We start from the raw sequence: 24,221 nt of genomic DNA, 5'->3' as shown, positions 1-24,221 counted from the left end.
GGGGGGGGGGGGGGGGGGGGGGGGAGGAGATCCAGAATTGGAAGCAGGCTCCAGATTCCAGCTGTCAGCACAGAGCCTGACGCGGGGCTAAAACTTGCAAGGCTCAAACTCACAGGCTGTGAGATCATGACCTGAGCCAAAGTTGGACGCTTATCCGACTGAGCCCCCCAGGCGCCCCTGGGCTCTGTGAAGGGATGCAGAAAGCTGAGTTTCTCCAACACCAAGATTCCGTAGCTAGTTAGCGAAGGCAGAGGATTGGCCACACACCCTGCTGCCTTCATTAGGCGTTGGAATGCAGAGGCCAGTGGTCGATCATTATTCACACTGGCTATCTAGAGAAAGTCCTGTTCCCTGGAGCTGTCGGCGGGCCCTTAGAACCTTCAGGAAAATGATGAAAAGTTTTGGAATCATGCTCATCAAGCTAAAACGCTTTACACTGTTTAACAACAAATAATATGCTACTGTTTTGAACTCAACAAAAAGAATGAAACCTTTGAATTAATGCTGAAAAATGTCAGAGAGCATTTCAGGCCGGGAAGAAATGCTGTTTAGTGGTTGTGATGTGCATTACCTGGGAGCCACTTTCCAGACTCCTTGCCTTTCTTGCCTCTGAAAGGAGTCGCCATTGTGTTGATTTCTCACCCGCTGCAGCACATGCCAGGGCCCTTGTAATGGGCAGGCGATGGGTTTAAATGTCAGGAGTTTTGCCCAGTGGGCGAAACCGTCACGTATGCTAGAGGGTTAAAAACGTGGCAAAGCATGAGTTTAACCTCCTTGTTTTCATTCTCAGATCGGAGCAGACCTCCCTAATGGCACATTTCTCTCCGTTCTTCTCAACTGTGGCAGGAATAATTCCACCTGTAATTAGGCAGGTGTCGGGTTTTAACCCTGAATGCCTCTACAGGAGTCACTTCCTTGCCTCTCCCGGCAGCCTCTCTGCCCTCTGCCAGCCCTCCTTCCACTTGTGAACTCCTGCCTAATAGTTAGCCTCCATGTTCCCTGCTGCAACTCTCTTCGTATTCTCATCGACCGAGAGTAATTGATCTGTCTTCACTCAGCAACTTCCATTTGCATGTTTTAGGAGTCAGTGTGTCATCTGTCTCAGCTCTGCTAAAGACCAACTCGTTGCCCTTGTTGCATCTATGTGCACCTTGTTTCCAAAAGGGACTGCGGATCCGGCTCGCGTTCTACGCATACCCTCTGATTTGTCATCCCTTTATTATTATTCACATCCACACCGCACCTGTTTTTACCCACACGGAATGATTATCTGTCCTTTTACACGTAATCTTCCATGTTAACACAATTCCAGGAGGTTGACTTTAACAGCGTTGTGCTCTTGACTCATTGCCAGGGTGATTCACTGCGGTCCCCTTGTCGGGCACGACCGGGGGATCTGAGCAGGGGAAGCAGACGCTGTTTTTTCACCGAGAGCTGTGTCCCTAACTCTTGAATAACCTGCTCTGCCCGCCGAGAACTTGCAGGTGTGTGTGCACTCACGTGCACGCACACCCATCCCTTCGACGGTCAGAGCTCGAGCTACAACATCACGGGTGGGTGCCTATGGTGATATTTGGAGCATTACATGGAGCCATCGACCCAACACAACTGAATCTGAGTTACAGCTGCGTCTGCTCTCGTGACAGATCTGTTTACAAGAGTGGGCGCCTGAGATGTAAGACCTGAGTGCTTATCCCCTGCTTCTCCTCCTTCGACTTCTAAAGCTGCTAACATCTGAATACATGATTGTTTTTATCTATCTGATTTTGAGATCCTCAAGTGAAAGACACACTAGGTATGTGCCTTTTAGTTATACACGCTCTCTGAACCTCCCACTCGGCCACAGCCCGCATTTGGGAATTCCAGTGGGCAGAGTCGCTCCTGTAAATTTCCTTGATTACAAAAGTGTTGTTTCCTGGGGCTCTTGTGAAGATACTCCTCTTTCGTCCTAAGGGTTAGTTGCAGGGGTCCTCTCTGGCTGCAAGTTTCTCCAGAAATTCCTGGTAGTTGGCCCCCCAGACAGTGACGAAGGCAGTGTGTTTTCTGCAGAGCTGCACGTGCAGTAGCCCTGCTATGAAGATGCTGGACGGTCTTATAGGTCCGCCGAGCAAAGAGGTCCCAGCTGTTCACAAAGCTTAAGGAAGAGGTATTCTGATAGGTGGGATTTTCCAGAATAACTACCACATGTACCATTCACAGACAGAGAGTCCTTAAAACTATGGGATTGTCTTTGTGCAAAGTGAGCTCTGAGGAAATGTATACAGACTTGACTAGAGCTAGAAGGACCATCAGACACCTTCGTCTAAGCCAGATGGGCTGGAAGACCTGTGTGCCACGGCCCATGAGTATGTAGGAGAGCCGGGGAAGAGCCTGGGCCTTTCTGCATCCCCTGCCCCACACACCGTGGGTTAAGGAGAAGGGAGGGAGACACTGGCGCAAGACCCAGTTGCTTGGATTCCGGGTGAGAGTTTAATGTACTCACGTACCATAGTCGTTATATAACCTACTATTACTGTGTGGGTGTGAGAGAGGGAGACATCAGGGAGTGTGTTAATTCTTCCCGTGCACTGTGCATTATCTCCTAGAGTCATCAAAACCACCCTCTGAAAGATACTGTTATTATCCTCACTTCGAGAGGAAGGTTGAAGCCCGGTGATTTGCCTCATTGAGCAGAGCCAGGACTTGAACCCACCCAGTGGGGCTCCAGATTGCATGATCGGAACTACAGCGCGGCCTTCCTGATTTATTCATAGTTCTCTTTCAACAGGAAAAGAAAATACTTTCTGTACAAAAGTTATTTTGAGGGCAGTATCTTGTTTTGGTAGCGATTAAAGATCTAAATATACCCAAAGTGTTTCCTACATTCAGACATATATGGAACACTTCAGAGTCCAGATGGGCCAGAACGGAGGCCAGAAGGGCTTCTCCGTACGAGGTTGTCCTGCTGAGATTCTGCTGCGGTGGGGCATGCTTGGCACGTGGAAAATACCCACTTTCACCAGTCATGAAGACAGGCCTGGGCTCCGATGAGGAGCCGGTGATGGTGAAACCCAGCCTTGTCCCTGAGCCTTTGGGCCTGGGATCGCAGAGGACCTGGCCCTCATGTACTTCAGCTGCCGCGGAGCTCACGGTCCCCCAACTCGGAAGCAGCCTACAGCGCCGAGGGCGTCCAGTCTCCCCTCTCTCCTCACGGCTTAGTAAAAACCTCTTCCTTTGACTGACATCCCATTCGTAATTGAGATTAGTGCAGAGACTTCAACACATGTTCTAAACATTTTTTAAAAATCAATTTTATTGAGGTATATACACCTTACATAAAGCGCACCTGTTTTATGCTGAATAATCTTCCATTGTATGTATATACTGCAGCATGGAGTGATTTGGAATGTTACTTTAAGTTTGCTTCTCTGGAATACATTTGATCCCATTAAATTGTCTTTTTTACGTATTGCTAGGTTCTGTTTACTATGATTTTGTTAAGGAATTTTGTGTCTTTGTTTATATAAAGAATATATTGTTTGCAATGGCCTTGTCTCCTCTCGGATTCAGGGAGGAGACCGGCCCCACTGAATGAGTAGAGACACATTCCCTCTCCCTCTGCTTTCTGAAAGTTTCTGTAAGATTCATAGTATTGCTTCCCTACATTTTTTATAGAATCAACCAGCGAATCCAAGTGGGCCTGGAGTTTCCTTTATGGAAAAAGTTTCTGATAACAAATTCAGGTTTTAAGGAGTAGATATAGAGGCTCCTTAGGTTTTTATTGTTATTCGGTTGTCTAATGTATGCCTCTCGAGCTCTGTCCGTTTCATCCCAGTGGTCAGGTACATTGGCATAAAGTCATTCATAATATTCCCTTACTAGCTTTCTAATGTCCCTAGAATCTGAGTGGTTATCTCCTCATTCATTCCTCATACTGGTAAATTGCATCTTTTCTCTCTCTCTCTCTTTTTTTTCCTTGATCGGCCTGGCTAGAGATTTCTCAGTTTTATTAATTTCCTTTCAAATTGTCTGCTTTTGATCTCAATGGTTTGTCTCTACTTTTTGTCTGTTTTCCGTTTCATTTATTTCCATACCCTATTGCCTTCCTTCTCCTTACTTTGGGTTTAATTTGCTTTTCTTTTTCTAACTTCTTAAATTAGAAGCATGGATCTCTGATGTTTAACTCTTTTTTTGTTTTGTTTTGTTTTTTATATAAAGCTTGTTTAAACTATAAATTTCCCTCCAACCATGGCTTTGGCTGCATTCTGCAAACTTTGGTATGTTTTAGAATCATTCAGTTCAAGATATTTTCTCATTTTCCTTGTTATTCATTCTTTGTCTCATGAGTTATTTAGAAATGTGTTGCTCAATTTCTAAATATCTGGGGGGGCTTTCCTGATAGATTTTTGTTACTGATTTTTAACTTTAGCTGTGGTCAGGTAACACATTCTGCATGATTTTTAGGCTTGTTTTAGACTCAGCTTATGATCTGAGCGAATCTTCCCTTTGCACCTGAAAAGTGTATATATTCTGCTTGTTGGGGATGTGGAACGTTATGTGTCATTCAGGTCAAGTTAGTTGACAGCATGGTTCAGAAGCTCTATCTTATGATTTTCTATCTGCTTGTTCTAGTAAAATACTAAGAAAGGCTCGTGATTGCCTCTTTTTAGGAGCACACACATTTAGGATTTGTTAAATCTTCTGGATGAAGTCACCCTTCTGAGCTTCTATTCTTTTCCTTTCTTTTTTTTTTAAATCATTCTTGTGACCTTCCTTGTTTATAAATGGTGGAGTTTATTGCCCTGAAGTTCTCCCCTCTCTTTCAACAGAGGCAACTTTCCTTGGGATAGGGTGCCATGGGGGTGACCACGTAGGTGGAGCTCAGAGGGGCCGTGGGGGTGTGGGTGAGCAGGAGATCAAACTGGTTAACTTTATGTCCCCTCTGATTTACACTGTATAAGAGTTTGTGCAGGATTTGAAAAGAGAGCCGCAAGATTTCTCAGCTGGGGAAGGAAGCGTTGAGTGTTTGTAGTCTGGTGACGCCACTCTACACCTGTAGAGGGTGCTCTCTGAGAGTTTGCTCAGGGCACCCCAAGCATCATCTGCCTGTCTCTCCGGTGGGACCCTAGCTTTGGCTCCACTGAGAGAAGTATATCATGGCACAGTTTTTAACTCCTTTCGTAGATGACAAAAGGAATTTGGGGGCCAGTGGCCACATGTGGTACTGCCTGTGTGAAAGCCATTTTATTGTGTACTGTGGAGGCCCTCTTCCCATGCTCAGGATACACATTCCCAGACACGCTCCTGTGAATCAGCTTCCAGGGTGAGTGATCATCCACAGCCCTTACTTCACGGTACTGCTGACCTGAACACCCTGCCCCTCCCAGGATGCTTATCCACTTCTCTCTCATCAGCATCTCCAGATGTATGCGTGAAGAGCTTTTTTTTTTTTTAAGATATGAAAGTGAATTTAGTTAGAATGAGAAAAACACAATTTACAAAGACAAGCAAAATCTTTTTGAACCAAGCTGATTAATTACCTGCTTTACTTTAAGGGAGTTTCTCAACTCAGTCATTTATTTACAAGTCACCTATAGGATTTTTGCCACAACCTTTGGTCAGCTGTTCTATTATTTGCATAATATTTTTCTCTTCAAAAAAATTTTTTAAGGTGTATTTATTTTTGAGAGAGAGAGAGATAGAGCACCAGCAGGGGAGGGGCAGAGAGAGAGGGAGACACAGAATCCGAAGCAGGCTCCAAGCTCTGAGCTGTCAGCACAGAGCCGATGTGGGGCTCAAACCCACGAACCGCGAGATCATGACCTGAGCTGAAGTCGGACGCTTAACCAACTGAGCCACCCAGGCACCCCTGCGCTATACTTTTCTTTAAATAAACTCATTTTAAAAATTTAGGCTCATTCTAGAAATGGAATCACAGGTTTTATTTGCTCATTATATATTTTTCTATATACACGTACATATTCAGATTACAACTATTTGCGCATCTATATCACCTAACATCCCCTCACGTACCACTTTGTGAGTATACACGTCACACTATGGAAATTGTTGATCTGGGGCAAATGTGAATTTGACAGTGACCTTGGAGAGAGGGGAGAAGCAGACTAGTAGTACTTGTAGCGGTTTCCAAAGGAATGCTGTCTGCCTCCTTCACGAAGAAAGAGGGAGTGAGGGAGTAGAAGAGACTGGGGTAGCTGTTTCTCAGGGGGGCAGACCCTTTCATTGTGATTCCCTTATTTTGTGGGAATGCTGTGCGTTTCAGAACTAGCCACGGCCACAGTTGAAACATTCCAGGAAATAGTTGGTGAATGAGTGATTGAATGAAGTAGGAAGCAGAGGACGTGCAGTTTTATCTTGTTACCAGTCTATACTTTTCATTATCACTGTTACCCTCAATTAATTTAAATCTTGTTCAATTTACCGTATTTCTTATTCCAGTGAGGGACTTGCAGGGTGTGTTTTAATGTCCTGTGTTTTACTGGAGAAGGCCCTTCCGCGGTCCGGGGAGGAGACTCCGACAAGGGGACTATTTTCCGTTTGCGGAGACTTTACCAAAGCCACGGGCAGGTGCGGGGAAACCCCAGGGGAGACTCCTTGCTCCTTCCCCCAGGGGTGTGGTTACAGGCACCCAGAGCTGGAGGGAACAGTGTGGAGAGCAGTCAGTCAGCAGGGCTGTGACGAGGGGTGGAACCCGCCTCGGTGGTGGTGCCGGCAGAGCAAGTGCCCTCACCGCACTCTCCTTCCATGTCGCCTGTGCCTCCCTTCGACCAGACTCATCCAGAAGCCTGGTGTTGAGGCTCAGCCGGTCGGGGCAGGGAGCACCGTGGAGGGAGGGGTTGGTCTGGAAAGAGTGTGTTTTTTTTGGTGTTAACTTCCATCCTGTGCTCTTTGTGTGAAGTCGTAGGGCGNTCGTCTTTTTTTTTTTTTTGGGGGGGGGGGGGAGAAAAAGACAATATTTGTACACATGGAAGGAACAGCCATTATTGCAAACTGCTTATTTTCTGCCGGGTGCTCTGCGAGCTCCATTCTCATTGAATTCTCCCAGTGACCGTTCAGAGAAGATAGTGCTTTTCTTCTTTATGTTACAGATGAGGAAACCGAGGCTTAGGGAGGCTAAAGTAACTCGTCTGAGGTGAGGGCAGAGCAACATGGAGAGCATCAAGGCTGGTGGGATTCCCAAGTCCCTGGCCCCGGGCTCTGCTCGGCTGCAGACCCCATGAGGGGGTCTCCACGTAGGCAGGTGTCCTTGGAGAGTGCGCTGTGTGCCGGGCAGCGTGCCAGGGGCTGACGGCAAGGTGGAGCCTGCCTCCCCTTTGAGGGGTTTTCTGTCTGGTAAGAAAGGCCAGTGTCCCAGGTGTGTGGGAGAGATCGTGAAATGTACCAGTAAGGACATTGCGAGCAATGGCGCTGGGCCGCTGGTCACTGGCGGTCTGGGAGAAGACTCTTCTGCTGAGGGTTCAGGGTAGCAGAGAGCTGGAGGGGGTCGGACTGGGGACGAGGAGTCAGGCGGGGAGCCCTCCAGGCTACCGTGTGTGGGAAAGTCCCCCTGCAGCGCCAGTGGAGACACCTGGCCCAGGAAGATCTGCCTCTGTTTCCGTTATTTTCCATTTGTGTTGTCATCCCAGTCCTGCCTTCTCGCCCAGCTGCTGTCAGAAAAGGGGAGCAGAGAGAAACAACCCCAGTGTGTCCATAAACTGGTGGGTGGCGTTTTCGGGTTGAGAAGTTTTTATGTCGTATAAAAGGAGCACTTACACGGTACAGTTCTGCTTACTCTTTATTGTTTATTTAGCCTCAATCTCGTCTGCTTAACCCAGTCCAGAGCACAGAGTGCTTATTAGGTGTGCAGTAAGTGCACAGTCATTGCAGGGACCGGAGATGGGTGGGCCTCGGCCTCTCCTCAAGGAGTGATGGTCTGATGAGCGAAAACAAAACTTGTGTCATATGAAAATATCTGTCCCTGGAGGGGGGGAAGGAGTCTTGTGTTTTCCCAAAATGCGTTGGCCGTTTCTGGCCATTTCTGCGTTTGCTTGATGTACCGTTACGGTTGGAACAAGTTAGTGTTTAGCGATTGTTGGTGTTCTCTTCAGCATTTCTCGTTGTGAAATCTACCGTGTATGTTCTCAGGGGCCTTTAAAGTCAGATAGGAACAAAATCTTGTTCTTCGTGTATGCAGTGAATTCAGAGTTAGTGGAACACGGTCCCCATGCTAAAGCAATGCCAAGATGTGTCAGATCTGAGCAGGCCAGTGTGCGTTTAGTAAAACCAGGCCTCGGCCGTGGCCAGGGCTGGGAAGGGAAGCTCTGGGACCTCGGAAAGGGGTGTAGCCCTCCCAGCATGCACTGCGTGTCCTGACCCACTCCCTGGTTGAAAGTCGGAGGCCCAGGGGTGCTTCCTCGCGGTATGAATTGTTCACACGTGCATCACTGCCCATCTGAGCCCCAAGTGTCATTTTCCCAGATCTGACCAGCGATGACCGATTTAGTAACTATTGCTAATTGGTGTTGCCAGAAAGCTCAAGATGGGCTTTTTCTTGTTTGTGTGTTTTGTTTCCCACCCCCCCTCTTCTCTCTTTAACATGTAAGGGCTTGTATAGGAGGTGGATGTTGAGGGAAATTATAATTCTTTCCCAAGCTCAATACACTGTTTAAATGTTTTAGCACAAACTGAGGCCCACGGATATCTGAATACATTTTTCTTTATTAATATAAAACAGAATGCAAAACAAGTATTTTGCCCCTTACTGTTACCTGCCAATTTCACACATTAATTGAGAGGCGCAAAATCAAAAACCCAACAGGAGAGTGGAAGGAAATTGAACTTGGTTGTCCGGTTTTTCTGGAAAATGGCTTGTAAGCAAGTGAAGTGTAAGCCCCATGAGGATGGAGTCTCCCGTCACAGGGTTGTCCCAGTGCTGTGTCCCTGGCTCGCTGAGGCACCGAGCAGGTGGTTCTTGAATGGGTGGGAAGAAAGGAAATCATAAATTGATTTTATTTCATTAATATGCTACTAAAATTTTTCTGTAGTTGTATAAAAAGTCTGCGGAATGACAAAATGAAGTCTACTTTTTCTGCAGAACTCTCTCAGACCTGATGAGAGCCCTGTGGTGTGCGAGAAAGCCCTCAGGCGGGGAGTCAGGCGCAGGTCCAGAGCTCAGCTCTGCCACTTGGGTATACAGTTCCCTTGGGCGTGTCACTTAACCTTCATTCTGTCATTTACAAAATGAGTTTTGGACTTGCCCTTCCTGCTTCCCAGCGTGGGCGAGCCAGCAGATGAGATCGCTGAGGCAGCAGTGCCCACGCTCCTGTCCCTCGGACCCTCCAGCGGAAAGCACAGGCCAGAGCCATCCCTCCAGCCACCCAGTGCTCACGGAGGGCCCTTCCACCGGGTGGCGTTTGCCGCGTGTTCTAGTCCATATACGCCTGTGATCTCGTGAGCTGCTTGACCCCCCTGCTGGGGGAAGGAAGGTGGGCAGGTTCACTTCCGTATTTCTTCGTGGGATGGGTCTGTGCATTTGTTTCAGCTTCACAAAACGTAAGGTGGCTCCTGTCTGCTTGCCCAGGTGGCTCCCCGAAATTTGTTCAGGTAACGTATCCTCCCAGTTCAAAATTCCTAAGCTGCTAAGGAGAGGACAGGGGAAGGCTCGCATCCTCTTCACTGCTGGCCTGGCCACAGTCTCGTTCTGAGGAAGCAACTCTTCCTAATTTCCACGGCCCTATCTGCTTAGGTGTTGAGCCTCCACAAAGAGATTTTGAAGGGTGGAGTGTCTTTCCTTGGAAGAAGATAACAGCACCTTCTTCTCATGGGGAGGGCTGGCGAAGGAGTGTGGTGGAAGATGGTGTAGAAACCTAAGCGAACACCCCCGTTCCCACGTGTGGTACATCCAGTCTTGCCTTTTCATGTACAGTTGAGAGAATACTTTAAATTTTCTCGGGAGGATAACCGGAAGTCTTTCGCACACGCAGTGCAAATATCTTACAAATCTGAGAGGGTGGACCTAGGCTTCCCATCTTCTGTCTTCAGCATGTATTCAGGTTGACTGTTGAGTCTCGGGCAGCCTCGCTCTCGCAGAGTAATTAAACTAACCCCCTCCTGTTCCACCTTCTCACTCTAGACAGGTGTGAAGGAAAACCTTGAACCATTTTCAGATTGTGCACATGATTCTCCTTTTGAGAGCCACTGGGCATCACCCTCTCCCCCACCAAAAAAGGTGGTTTATTAATACATGCACGCCTGACATTCGTTCGGATTCTGTATGTAGGGTGAAAGCGAGCAGCATGTGTCGTACACACTGTGTGGGGTAGATGCTATTTAAGTCTGGTTTGAGCTGCTAAACATCTCACTAACACGGGATCACTGGCCGGAGTCCAAGTTTGTGGGTTTTTTTTTTCTTTTCTTTTGAGGAGGGGTCACACGTTAGAGAACCAAGCCATCTGTCCAGTGAATTCTTTTAAGGCTTTTAATAACAAATAGTTTGCAATATATTTTCATGTGTGGAGTAGAAATGGAAGGTCTTGCAAAACCGGTATCTTTAGAAATGTCTTCCACATTCTGTTTTGTTATCGTTTTGCTATTGTGATCCCAGTTTTGAAGCACCCATCTTTGTTACTAATGTTTCTGCAGAATTAATTAGTTCATTAAAAGCAGCATTTTCAAAGGGGCATGTCAGTAAGGCAGCGCACTTCTTCAGAAGGCTTTTGCTTCTAAGAGGCATTGCGCTACTAAAACAGGTGTGGGGTTTTGTAGCTGCGTATGAAGCTGGGAGACTTTGAAGAATCTCTCCTCCTTTCTTTGAGGCCTGTGTGCTGGAACCCTCCCTATTCTGTTGATAGACCCTTCTGGTGGCCAACATAACGAGCTCTCCAGCCCCGCCAGCCTTCAGCTGCCGCAGACAACTCTGCGTTCTGGTTGCTTCGGAGCTGCCTACTCTAGGTCTCCTTTAAGATGGCTTACCTTTAAGGTCTTGTGTACTCATTACTCAGATAGTTAAGGAGCGCCTTGGGGTCTCAGGCAGTGTGGCAGCGTGCTGGAATCCAGCATGGAATAAAGCAGCCGTACCATCCCTCAGGGAATCCTTTTGGGGAGATCGACATTAAGCAAATCATCACTGGAAAAGTTGCTTGATTACAAGCGGGATGGGAGCTACAGAGAGAATTAAAAGTGCTGTAAGAAGTCAGGTGGGGTGTACGGACTGATGGGGGCTCAGGGGCGGTCGGGGGAGGCTCCGTGAGAAAGTGTCAAAGACTGAAACGTTGAACTGGACTGACCCGGACTTGGGAACAGAAGCAATTGTGAGAAGACCTTTCTGGGCAGGGAAGGCAGAGTGTGCGAGGTCGTGCAAGCCTGCTCAGGGTTGTGGGAGAAGGAGGCCAGCTGAGGCTGAGCGGTAGCAGCAGCTGGTGGCAGGGCCTCCTTGGCCCCCTTGTGACTTGAAACTTAAGTTCGCCTCTGAGCCGTGCCTTAAGCGGTGATGCGGGAAGCGGGGACCTCTTTCTTGGTACAAGCAAGGAGCTTCTGGGTGACGTGGCTTTGGAGGGCAGAAGTGGTCACTCCCTTCCGGATGACCCCAAAGGTCATGGGAGTAGGTCCTTGACTTTGTTGGAAAGACTAAGTAACAGTGAGAGGCAATTGTTCAAATACAAGCAAACAAACGAAGCTAACCTTGCACTCCCGTCGTGGTAGACGGTTGTGTGTGAAATGTGCAGACAGCGTAGTTTAGTTTTCAGTGCCTTCCTAGAGGGTTCTGTGACCCAGGAAGATTACGAGACACAGGTAGAAGAAATTGGAGAACCTGATTGTCTTCTCTGTGTTTGTAGAAAGCCTTTTGGTTTTGGAGGCAGTGTTTGTGTGTGATTCCATGAGGCTGCAGAGGGATGGTTGGGTGGAGATGCTGGGTGGGGGTGGTCCAGCAGTCGGGGCTCCCTGGTGACGTGTGGGGCGGGGCATTTATGCAGACCACCTCTTGGACGTGCTGCTCATCCCTAGATTGACGTGGCCTCTGATAAGAGGCCCTCTGGGTTCCCAGTGTTCTAGAATTCTCTGATTAAGGACACTGAAAGGAGTGGGCCAAGCTACTTGAAGACAGAAAGAACAAGGCTTACAGGGCTTCAGAAATTAACATTAGAAATCGGAGAGTGGCATGATCATTTCTGATGCTGCAGAGATGTTGGCGTCGTTGAGTGTGAAGCTTCCCAAAGAAAAGCCTTTGGAAACTTCGAGAAGAATTGCATGGATTGCACTGGGAGAAGCTGGACGGGAAACCATTGACTGGCTGGCACTGGAGAGTAGAGCAGGGACTGCATTCTCTAATTGCTTAAAAGTTAACTTTCTGCCTGAAAATACTGAAGTTCTGAATCCTACCTTGATCTGAACCTGTGATTTCTAGGAGTCTGGGTTTCTAGCCTGATTCTTGGACTGTAAGCCCGCTCATCGGCCAAATGCTTTAGGAGGAGAGCTTCAGGCAGCGCTGCATTTCGAAAGGCCTCCGTAATGTAAATAGGAACAGCAATCTTTCCAAGTTATTACCCTGTTAACAGGTTGACAGATATGTGCAAATTGTGACTCACTGCTCAATTTGGCACTAAATTAATGTCTTTCCGCGCCGCGTCTGCTCAAGTGTAAACTAGTCACCGCTGCTGTGTTACTGCTTGTTTGCCTATATTCCAAAGGTAAAAATTAGAGGAATTTGATCCTGCCACAGAATGGAATGGAGCATATGGTGGACGTGTGGGAGGAGAGCACACTGTTCCTACCTGTCCTCAGCCCTGCACTCGAAGGGGGGCGCGACGTGTCGCCGAGCTCTGCGCAGATGCTGATGGGCTCACAGGCTGCACAGCGAAGACCACCCCCCAGGCCGACCCCCACCCGCGGTGGAAGGAAAGCGACATTTTGTCTCCAGCTTGTTAATTCCACGCTCCCAGCTCTCTTTATTTCTGTCAAGTTCCTAGTAGCGGATTTGCGTTTTAAAGGTTGGGTGCATCTGAAAATGAAATGTTTTGATTTTTGCTTCTAGGATTTAGACCTTGTTTTCCTCAGTTAAAAACGCAGCTGACTTTCTCTCTTTCTCTTTTTGGCAAATACATAATGTCACCTGTAAAAAGAAAATTTGCATCTCCTTTATGTTAGGCGTGTGAATGAAAAACAGTCTCCTTGAGGTTCATTTTTGTCTCACAGAATCTTTGGATTGAGTTTGTTGAGCTTTATCTGAGATCACTGCTTGGGGAGGACCCCAAAAATGCCACCCCACACCTCCCTATCGCCCTGTGCTGACAAGTCTCCTATGTAAAGGAATCCAGAAACGGCAGGGGACATTTGTCATCTGTGTAGAACCCTGGCCCTCACTAAAAGCAAGCACAATCAGGTAGTTGGCATGGGACCCTAGAAATCCACACGCGGAACTTGGTTTCTGGTATCATCACGTAACCTACTCATTCCCCTATTTCCCCAGCCTAAAGAGACAAGTATTCCAGAAAGCGTTTTGAAAACTTCAAGGTGAAAGGTACAAGGAAGAGCAAATTATGATGTTACCTTTGTACTGAAGGCCCGTATACTCATTTGCATTCCCCTGTCCAGAGCTATGATGGTTATTGATTGAGGATTGGCTCCAAAGACACTGTCCACCCCCCTCTCCATTAGCATATACTTAGCAATGACCTCCAATCACACAGGACAGTGGAGTTTTGCTTCCTGCTGAGTCTGAAATAATTGGGTTTAGACCACGCACACAGATTCAAAACAGTATGCAAATGCAGAAATGTTTCCAGGGTCTTGGTGTAGACTTTTGACATGAAGTTTGCCATGTGTCTTCCACCATTTCAGAAAACATCAGGCAGTGATGAAACGCAACTTAGCGTCCTCCTTTCTTCCTCTTTTTACCTATTTGTGGTGTTTACGCTTAGAGCCAAGGTTGTATCATGAAGCTGTTAACCTGGAGGGGGGCTGTGGGAGATGATGTGCGGTCTTGGTCTGTTCCTTGCCATCCAGGAAAGGTGGTTTCCTCGCCCATTTTAAATCAGAATATGGGGCCAGGAAGGGGGGGGAGGCGTCTCATGGCTGGCTGAGTCAGTAGAGCACACACTTCTTGATCTTTTGAGGTTTTGAGTTTGAGCCCCACGCTGGGTGTAAAGATTACTTTAAAAAAATAAAATCCTTAAAAAAAAAATGAACAGAATGGGGTCTTGCTTAATACCTCTAGTTGTCTCTGAGCTAGTTCACTTTTTAAAGCCTTGCCCTCACCTTGTCCTTTCCAGAGGTGGCAGAGAGCCATTTGGTACTGAGTTCCTAAAAGCCGTTCGTGCACTTAGATATCCGTCTCCTTTCAACCTTCCTTCCCAGGAGGGAGCAGACTTCTCCACCCTCTCTTCTTGTATTTCCCTGGTCCAGTCTGTCTACTGTCCTTGTTATTTACAACTGGGCCTCCTGTGGTTTTCTCTCCCTTCTTTGGCTCCAAGTCGGAAACTTGACAGGCCATTCTCTAAGGAAACTTGATGGGTTCATCAGTACAATACCCCCCAACTTTCATAACTGATACATTGGTGCTCACTTTTTTTTTTTTTTTAGTTTATTTATTTTGAGAGCGAGAGAGAGCAGCACAAGTTGGGGAGGGGTAGGGAAAAAGAATCCTAAGCAGACTCTGCACTGCCAGTGCAGAGCCTGATATGGGACTCAAACCCACAACCCATGAGATCTTGATCTGAGCAGAAGTTGGATACTTAACCGACTGAGCCACAGGAGCCCCCACTGGTGTTCACTTAAGAGATGGCTTAATGTCGTCTGCCATCTTTCCTGAGCTCCCGGTTTTGAACTAAAATCTTTTCATGTTGTGAGTGGAGAGTTAATCTCCCTCTTCCCCCAAGAGAATATAGCTTTTAGGTGTCCCTGATCTAATGGACATGTAATTTAATTTGTCATATCCAATGGATATGAAATCCAATGCAAAATACTTAATAGATAGTTTTGCATCTCAGCTATTATATTATACATCCCCTTTGTACCCAGTGTGGTTGGGTCGTGAGCACAAATATAGGTATGATTTTATCCTCAAAGGAAGTAATCTGGACCCAGCTCTGCTGATGCCATGTGTTGGCATCATCACCATGAGCCTCCACTGGAGGGGAGAACTAGTCCTGCTAAGAGAAGCATTTTGCAGAACAGGCCCGTGATGTACCAGTAAGAGTATTTGTAATTTGCAAGTCCTTAATATGTGCCAGGCACCATACTAAGTACTTAATGTCAGTGATTATGAAACTCAATGATTATTAGACCATAAGAGGGTTAAGTTCCATTTGGGCTAGAAGAAGAGAAGACTCTCTTTCAGAGGAATGTCTCCAGGAAAAAATGGAACTGACAGATTGCTTGATCTGTAGTAAGAGAAGTTTTAGAGTCAGAGAGTTCCGGGATAAAATTGTAGTAGGCACATAGAAAACTAACCACATGAAAATTAAAGCAAAACAGAAAGTCGTACAAGTAAATAAATGTACTCATGAGCCATGTGTGGCTCAGCTACTTAAAATATATGCAGAGATTTTAGAATGTACATACAATATTCTGATTTAAGCAAAAAGCATGATATGAACTTGAATTAATTAGAACCAACCAGGAAAACAGGAACTCAGGCATTTAAAACAGAGAGAATTTAATACAGGGAATTGGTTATTCAGGTGATTGATGTGAGAAGCCAAACAGGAGATGGTGAGGCTACTAGAGATGAGCAGTGACAGGGACCTGCTGCCATCCCTAGACCAGAAGGGCAGAAGGAAGAGCCTCTGTGTTGGAGCCCAGTGGCCAACATGGTGACAGAGCTCAAGTCTGACCTGCTATAGATGAAAGTCACTAGGTCACACATGCAAGTGAAACGCATCCTAGCCACAGCAATCAGACAACATAAAGAAATGAAAGGCATCCAGATTGGCAAGGAAGAAAAAACTTTCCCTATTTGCAGATGACGTGATACTATGTATAGAAAACCCGAAAGACCACCAAAAAGCTGCTAGAACTGATAAATTCAGTAACGTCTCAGGATACAAAATCAATGTACAGAAATCTGTTGCACTTCAGTACACCAATAATGGAGCAGCAGAAAGAGAAATTAAGGACTCAGTCTCATTCACAATTGCACCAAAAATATTAAGAGACCCAGGAGTGAACCTAACCAAAAAGGCGAAAGCCTGTACCCTGAAAACTACAAGCCATTGATGAAAGAAATTGAAGATGACACAAAGAAATGGAAAGACATTCCATGCTCATGGATTGGAAGAAGAAATATTGTTAAAATGTCAGTACTACCCAAAACAATCTGCACATCTAATGCAATCCCCTATCAAAATACCAACAGCATTTTTCACAGAACTAGAACAGTCATAAACTTTGTATGGCCCCCAAAGAGCCGACACAATCTTGAAAAAGCAAAGCAAACCTGGAAGCATCCCAATTGTAGACTTCACGTTATATTACGTAGCAGTAGTCATCAAAACAGTATGGTACTGGCATAAAGGTAGGCATGTAGATCAATGGGACAGAATAGAAACCCAGAAATGAACCTGTAATTATATAGTCAGTTAGTCTTCAACGAGGCAGGAAAGAATATCCAGTGGGAAAGAGACACTCTCTTAAACAAATGGTGTTGGGAAAACTGGACAGCCACATGCCAAAGAATGAAACTGGACCATTCTCTTTTACCATACACAAAAATAAATTCACAGTGGATTAAAGACCTAAATGTGAGACCTGAAACCGTAGAAGTCCTTGAAGAAAGCACAAGCAGTAACTTCTCTGACATTGGCCGTAACAGCTTTTCTCTAGATAGGCCTCCTGAAGCAAGGAAAGCAAAAATAAACTATTGGGACTACATCAAAACAAAAAGCTTCTGCACAGTGGAAAAAACAGTCAACAAAACGGAAAGATGACCTATAGAATGGGAGAAGATATTTGCAAATGACGTATCTGATAGAGGGTTAGTATCCAAAATACATAAAGAATTTATAAAACTCGACACCCCAAAAGAGAATAATCCAATTTAAAAATGGGCAGAAGACATTAATAGACATTTTTCCAAAGAAGACTTACAGATGGCCAACAGACACATGAAAAAATGCTCAACATCACTTATCATCAGAGAAATGCAAATCAGTGAGGTATCACCTCACACCTGTCAGGATGGCTAAAATCAACAACACAAGAAACAAGTGTTGGTGAGGATGGCGCACTGCTGGTGGGAATCCAAACTGGTGCAGCCGCTGTGGAAAACAGTATGACAGGTCCTCAAAAAATTAAATATAGAACTACCCTATGATCCAGCAATTGCACTACTAGGTATTTACCTAAAGAATACAGTAGTCCTAATTCAAAGGGACACATGCATCTCAATATTTATAGCAGCATTATTTACAGTAGCCCAATTGTAGAAACAGCCTGAGTATCTATCAATTCATGAATGGATTCAGAATAAGTGGTATAAGTGGTACATGTGCATACACCGTAGAATATTACCCAGCCATAAAAAGAATGAAACCTTGCCAATGACATGGATGGAGCTGGAGAGCATTATGCTAAGTGAAATACATCAGTCAGAGAAAGACAAATATTATATGATTTCACTCATATGGGGAATTTAAGAAACAAAACAGACGAGCAAAGGGGGTTGAGAGGCTAACCAAGAAACAGAACCTTAACTGCAGAGAACAGATAGCGACTCGTGGGGAGGGTAGTGGGGGAATGAGTCAAATACGCAATGAGGATTCAGGAGTGCACTTGTCGTGATGAGCGCTGGGTGATGTACAGAAGTGTCAAATCCCTATATTGTACACCTGAAACTATTATTACACTGTATGTTAACTAACTTGAATTTAAATAAAAACTTTTTTAAAAGTAAAATGAAAAAGCAACAACTGGCATTACAAATGTATCATGTGGAAATCTGGAGGTAAATACCAGAAGAACTCGCTAAGAACTGGTTAGCCCTGAAAGGGAAAAGGCAGAACAAGGGAGTCATATTTTTTGTAAAAAAGCTTAGAAATCCCATTTGCCTCCTTGACTCTCTTGCACTGATACACAGATGGAAGAGAGAAGTCTTTAGTACTTTGTGTTGTGTGTTTCTTGGACTAAGGTTCCAGTTGATACATGGGCACTTTCTTTTCCCACCTAGGTATGTTGATGATGTGATCAGCCGCATCGACAGGATGTTTCCTGAAATGTCCATCCACTTATCCAGGCCCAATGGAACATCAGCAATGCTTCTGGTAAGTTCTACCTGACCTATCTGTAGAGCCACGTGGAAGAAGACTGGCCTCAGGGTTAGGTCTCCGGTTCTGTGTCCTAGGATCTAGAGAATGGAGATTAAATCCCAATTCGGTGGTAAATAGCATATTTCTGTTCATTGGCTTTCTGTAGTTTAGAAATTCTGCACATTGAAACTTTGCTCTTGAACGAAACTGCAGAGCCCATCTAAGTATTAACCAGAGAGGAAATATACCGAAGGACCATGTCACCTGTGAGTCAGTCCATGACGTTTTGGTGAATCTGGTTTTTGTTGTCTCGAAGACCACAGCAGTGCCTGGCTCTTGGATTCCACCCGGGAAAACACCACCTTAAAATAGAACCAGGTTCTGTGGAAAATCACTTATAAAATCCATTGTGTATTTGAAAAATGTGTTCTGAGACCTTATCACTGATGATTTCCAGTTTTGGCGTTTCTGATTTTGAGTTGCTCTGAGTACGTTGGCCTCATAGCTGCACCCCTGACGTGTGCGTCCACTTGAATTCACCAAAGACCAATATGCTCGGGAAGTAGAATGGACTACAGATGACGAATTATATTTAATTAGAAAGACAGAGACCTCAGTGATGTGGGGCTCTCCTAATCGTCTGTGTGATGATGGTGCTTGAAGAATACTTCCCTGAACACAGGTTTTTGTTTTTGTTTCTAATTTTTTAATGTTTACTTACTTTTGAGGGAGAGAGACAGAGTGAGAGCAGGAGAGGGGCAGAGAGAGAGAGGGAGACACAGAATCCAAAGCAGGCTCCAGGATCCGAGCTGTCAGCACAGAGCCCCACGCAGGGCTCGAACTCACGAACCGTGAGATCATGACCTGAGCTGAAGTCGGACGCTCAACCAACTGGGCCACCCAGGTGTCCTTCTGAACACAGGTTTTGAGGAGCCACCACGTTTTACAGAAAGCAGAATTGGGGTGCCTGGGTGGTTCAGTCAGGTGAGCATCCGACTCTTGATTTAGACTCCAGTCATGATCCTACAGTCATGAGATCGAGCCCCACATCAGGCTCTGTGCTGAGCAAGGAGTCTGCTTGGGTCTCTGTCTCTCTCTCTCTCTCCTTCCCTCTCTCCCTCCCTCCCTCCCTCCCTCCCCTGCTTGTTCTCTCTCCCTCTCTCTATTCCTCTCAAAATAAATAAAGAAGCATTTTTAAAAAAGAATTAATTAATTGAATCAGAGTGATGGTGTTTTGTGGGCATCAGGGAGATGAGCTTCAAGATGGAGTGTTTTTCGTGTCAGCTGCTGCTGCTCTGGCGCCTTGTGTAAGCTCCCCATGCTGTAGCATTTCTGACTTTTGCAGAATTTTATGAAGAGCCAGTCACCGAGGATGAGCCACTATTCGCTCTAGCCATTCACCTGAGGAGAAGAGGCTTATTGCGTGTACACGTGTGTGAACAAGTGTGATTTTCTCTTAAGAAAGGAACAGATGTGGGCTCAGGAAATAAATGTGTATCTTTTGGGAGAAAAAAATTAGTGAACTTCATCTAGGTATCGTACTACTTTAAAATTCCTTCATTTAAAAAATACAGTGATTGAGGTGATACAGTATTCTTTTACTAGAAAAAGAGAACAATTTGTATCTGTCTACAAAACATGTGCTATCTTCTGCCTCAGTTAAATGTACAAATTGTCTAAATTTTGAGATCCTGTAGACCCAGCAGCTAAAGCATAAATCCTGCTTTCAGCATGCTTGACAGGGACCACAGAGTTAATGAAGATAAAAATGAGAACGTCCTCAGTGAAATAGGTTTGCTCAAATTATCTCTGGGCCATTGAGCTTCCATTTCATGTTGGAGGCAGGGTTTGGCATTGAGGGGGCAGGGGGAGGAGCGGAGAGCAGGATCATAGGTAAACAGGCTAAGATATTAGAGTTACTTCCACCTGAGAGAGCGGCTTTTATTTCACCGTGACCTGTCAGCCCCATCCGCTTTCCCACGGAGCTGCTGTTTTAACAGGCTGGGGAGTGAGTTGGGGCTCAAGTCAGGGGAAGAAACCCATTTTATACCCCATTTTAGGTGTGCATTTTTATCCCCAGGCGTGGCGCATTGGGAATGTGAGAGCCAGCTAGTTGTCACCTTCGCGAGGGGACGCAGGCATTCACGGAAGGTGGTGCGTATTGATAGGAAGGGCAGAGGAAGGCAGGGTTCAGAATCACATTGCTAGGTGGGACGTAATTGTCTTATTTGGCTTTTACTTTTCCAAGATGGCATTTTATTAGATCGCGGGCCTCTGGGCCACTTGCTGCCGCCGCACAGACCTCATCCCTGAGGCTGAAGGCGGTTCTCCCCGGCACAGGAGCGACACCAGGCCCAGCGCCCTTGCGGGTCAGCTGCTCCTGTGCCTTCAGCAGAGAACGTTTGGGACCCGCGCCGTGGACACGAGGGTCAGGCGAGAGTTAGAAGCGCTGTTTTCCGGAGATCCGTCTGGAATGGATTGTATACATCTGGAGCTCAGCGTGGGCTGGAAAAGCTTTGGGAGGTGAGCGAGGCTGACAGGGAAAGACCGTGAGCCGGTGACCAGGACACACACGAGCCGTCTCCGCTGACTCTCCTCTTCCCTGCCGCGGCCGAGGCCCGAAGTGCCCTGTGCTTTTGAATAAAATGGCATCTCCTCCTGAGTCAGCGGGGCCTCCTCGAGTGCAGTCAACCCGCTCTGATTCACTTAGGCAAGAAAAGGGTTTGTTTTTGTTTTCGTTTGCTTTCTGGTGACGCCGGACGCTCACACACGGGAAGGTAGAGCTGAACTGGCAGGAGGGACAAACACCAGGGCGTCCCCAGGGGTGTCCAGAGCAGGGTGATGGTCCTCTGGGGACCCTCTGGCCCCGATGCTTCAGGATCCCCCGCCTTCCGTCCGCCCCTGTGTCCCCGCAGCGGGGCGAGCTTGCCGGCCAGGCCTTCTTGTGGTTGTTCCCTCCGTCGCGGAGGGAAACCGGGCCGCAGCAGCCCCACGGAGCTGTGCGGGGTGGAGCCGATGATTCCCGGGGACAGAGAGGCAGGGGCGGGAAAGCCGCAGGCGACACAGGAAAGTCAGCTTCCGCTTGTTTTCCTGGTCACAAGAGAGAGAGCCGGAGGCGGGAGGGTCTCCGGGGCCACGCAGCCAGGACACGCCACCCAGGCCTCCGGGGCCTGCCTTCCTCCTCCCGTCGCTTACAGCTCCTGACGGCGGCAGGCAGGGCGTGGGCCACCGGGCACTCAGCGGGTCATTTCTTCTTAGAGGTTTTTTATTCTGTAATTTGATGTATACAAAAGGATGTGTGTTAACATCTATGCCAATTATAAAGCGGAGGGATGAGCCCAAGAGCTCACCGAGCCTAACTGGTGTGCGCCTCCCGCCCCCCACCCCCCTGTCCCTGCCTCTCCACCCAGAGTCACCACCATCCCGAGGGTCTTCCTCGTCTCTTCCTTGTTAAATGCAGTTTACCACGTGGACGTGCGTTCCCAAATAGTGTGTGTGTGTGTGTGTGTGTGTGTGTGTGTGTGTGGTTTCTGAGATGTGTCCATGTTGGATCTGGAAGCTTGATCATCTTCACTGTTAGGTAATAGTCCCTTCTGTGATTCCGTATACTTCTCTGTGCGTGGTTGGGTGGTTTCCAGTGGTGCTTTCTAGATAATGGTCGCCTGAGCTTTATAAATGTGGATGTTGACCCCAAGCTCTGGAGCCAGTGCCGGCCTCCGTCTGGAGGAGGAAGGGGAGCACTGAGAGCAGTAGAGCAGACTGCGTTTTCCTCGCGACCACTTGAGTTGTAAGACGCAGTGGCATGTTGCCCCCACGGGCGTACAAGGGGGTCCAGAAGCATCTCCAGTTAAATGGCCTCTCTCCCACGATCAGCATGTCGTGCCGAGCTTGTTATAGCTTCTGGTTTGCGCGTGTGAGTATGGGGGTGGGGGGCAGGGTGGCGACATTTTTGTGCACACCCATAGGAGAGCAGCATAAAGTCATTGAACTCCAGAGTGTTCTGTGAACAAAGGGCAGCTGTGGTGATCCGTTTGGGTTTTCCCCTTCACCAAGCATTCACTGCTAAAAAGCAGCAAAGTGCCTTAGATGTACAGAGATCTGTAATTGGGAGCCACAGCCTGTCATCAAGTTTCCTCACAGTCTAGAAGGGGAAAAGAGAAACAGAGAATATAGAACTGGTACTTTTTAAGGCGATTGGGGCCAGTTTGGCTTCTCAAAAGTGAAACCAGCCTTTCAGCTTTGGAGGCGTCAGGGGTCCAGAGCCCGTCAGAAACGTTAGGAGCGGTCACCTTCCAGCCTGGGCGCTGTGTCTAGGGGACACGCGTGCACTTAACGCTGTTCACATGTGTGGACCCTCAGATGGTGCGTGCATAGCAGGTGGGGCTGGAGGAGGCAAGGGACGGCAGGGAGGCTGCTCAGGAAGTGCTCGCTGAATAGAGACGTGAATGACCAATAAGAAAGCATCTTTTTCCTGTATGTATCAGTTTGTCTACATTGGCTGCAGGGGGGACCTTCTCAAGGGAGAAGCAGTGAGCATTGGTACTAGTTTGACTCCAATTATTGTCTTAACTTCTGGCGTCTCCATGAGCCTTAGGTAATTGACTCTATCCTGTAAATGCCAAGTTCTAGCTGATGGGAAATATAAACTTTCAGCCTCTTACATAATCTTTAAATATGCCGTGGCTGGCTCTCTGCTCCGTTGGGGGGTGGAGGGGGCTGTTTTGGTGTTGTGTAAGTTCATAACTCATGATATAATAAATCCTGTTTCCGTTCTTTGAAGGGATGAGCTCAGCCATCCAAAAATAAATCTAGCTGTGTTGATATTTAGTTTCAGTTAATCTACCACCTAACATCCCATTATTAATTTTCTTCAAACAGTCAAAATATTGTAAGAGCTTAACTGAGTCAGAGGCTAGAACAAGCAACTGGCTTCTCTTGGCATTTAAGATATTAATCTATAATTTTTGACTGTTCTGCTAGGTATACAAATGTAGAAAAGAAGAAAAAGATGAAGCTTCAACCAGGGATATTTGAAATATACCTTGATTATTTTATAAGTTACTCTTTACTCACAGTGTATGATTTACAAGAGATGAAACTCATCCATCAATCTTTCTAAGTACACATTTTAACTAACCCTAATTTTTAAACGTTTATTCCATGTATTGGACCGACACACCTTTTTTAAACCATCCAGGCACATTATATCATTTTGCTCTATCAGAAGCTCCCGCACCAGGAAAGACTGTTGGACAGCTAACCGCTTACCTCTCCTGGGCTTTGACATCTCTGCTGGGTTCAGTAGTTCTCAGACTTTTGTAGGCCTGGGAATCACCAGGGTAGTTTGTGGGAAATGCACACCCCTGGCGGACAGCACAGAAATTCGGATTCTGCAGCTCCAAGATAGAGCCCAAGAATCACATTTCATGGGTCCCTGCCCAAGGCTCAGGTAATCTGTGCAGCACGTTTTGAGAAACAACATTAAACCCACAGGGCCCGTGGAGGCCCAGCGAAGGCGGGCCTGTTTGGTGGGTCCCAGCTCTGGCGTCACACGTTTGTGTGAGCGAGGTTGCCAAAGCATTCATTCACGTGTTCAGCGACTACTCAGAGCATCCGGAGAGAAAGACACGGCCGTGGGTGCTGTTCAGCATCAACCCGAGTCCCTGCACTCGGGGAGCCTGTGTTGTAGGACGGAAGGTGGACGGGACACCAGCCAGTTGTTGCGTGATATGGTGGCAGGTGGTGATCAGGCTAAGGGGAAAGAAGCAGGACAGGGCTGGAGAGAAGAGGTGCCGTAGGGGTGGGGCCGGGGGGGCCAGGGCGGCCCTCCCTGCAGGGGGTGGGGTGACATGCTGGGCGGGGTCCGGGAGACGCAGCGCAGGTACAGAAGACCCTAGCTGGACGACCGTGGGTGTGTTCAGATAAAACCAGGACGGCCGGCCGGGGCGCGGGGAGCCGGCAGAGGAGGTGAGACCGCAGAAGCGGCAGACCAGACTCGCGGAC

The 24,221-nt window shown here is 47.1% G+C and overlaps 1 protein-coding gene across 6 annotated transcripts in view; it reads left to right on the top strand.

Annotated features, from left to right (window-relative positions):
* MED27 (mediator complex subunit 27) overlaps window positions 1-24,221 on the top strand; it is a 256,683-nt gene that overhangs the window by 111,639 nt on the left and 120,823 nt on the right. For all 6 annotated transcript variants that reach the window (XR_013336121.1, XR_013336120.1, XM_077768415.1 and 3 more), the window contains exon 4: window positions 18,140-18,233. Coding sequence is in view for 4 of the 6 variants with exons in the window: in XM_077768415.1 (XP_077624541.1) it covers window positions 18,140-18,233 (94 nt within the window). In the remaining 2 variants the exon portion in view is untranslated. The remainder of the gene's footprint in view (window positions 1-18,139; window positions 18,234-24,221) is intronic.

Source organism: Crocuta crocuta, unplaced genomic scaffold, assembly GCF_008692635.1.
Source record: "Crocuta crocuta isolate KB4526 unplaced genomic scaffold, BGI_CrCroc_1.0 scaffold35, whole genome shotgun sequence".
In the NCBI taxonomy this organism is placed as follows: Eukaryota; Metazoa; Chordata; class Mammalia; order Carnivora; family Hyaenidae; genus Crocuta; species Crocuta crocuta.
This window is presented reverse-complemented; position numbering and strand designations above follow the sequence as displayed.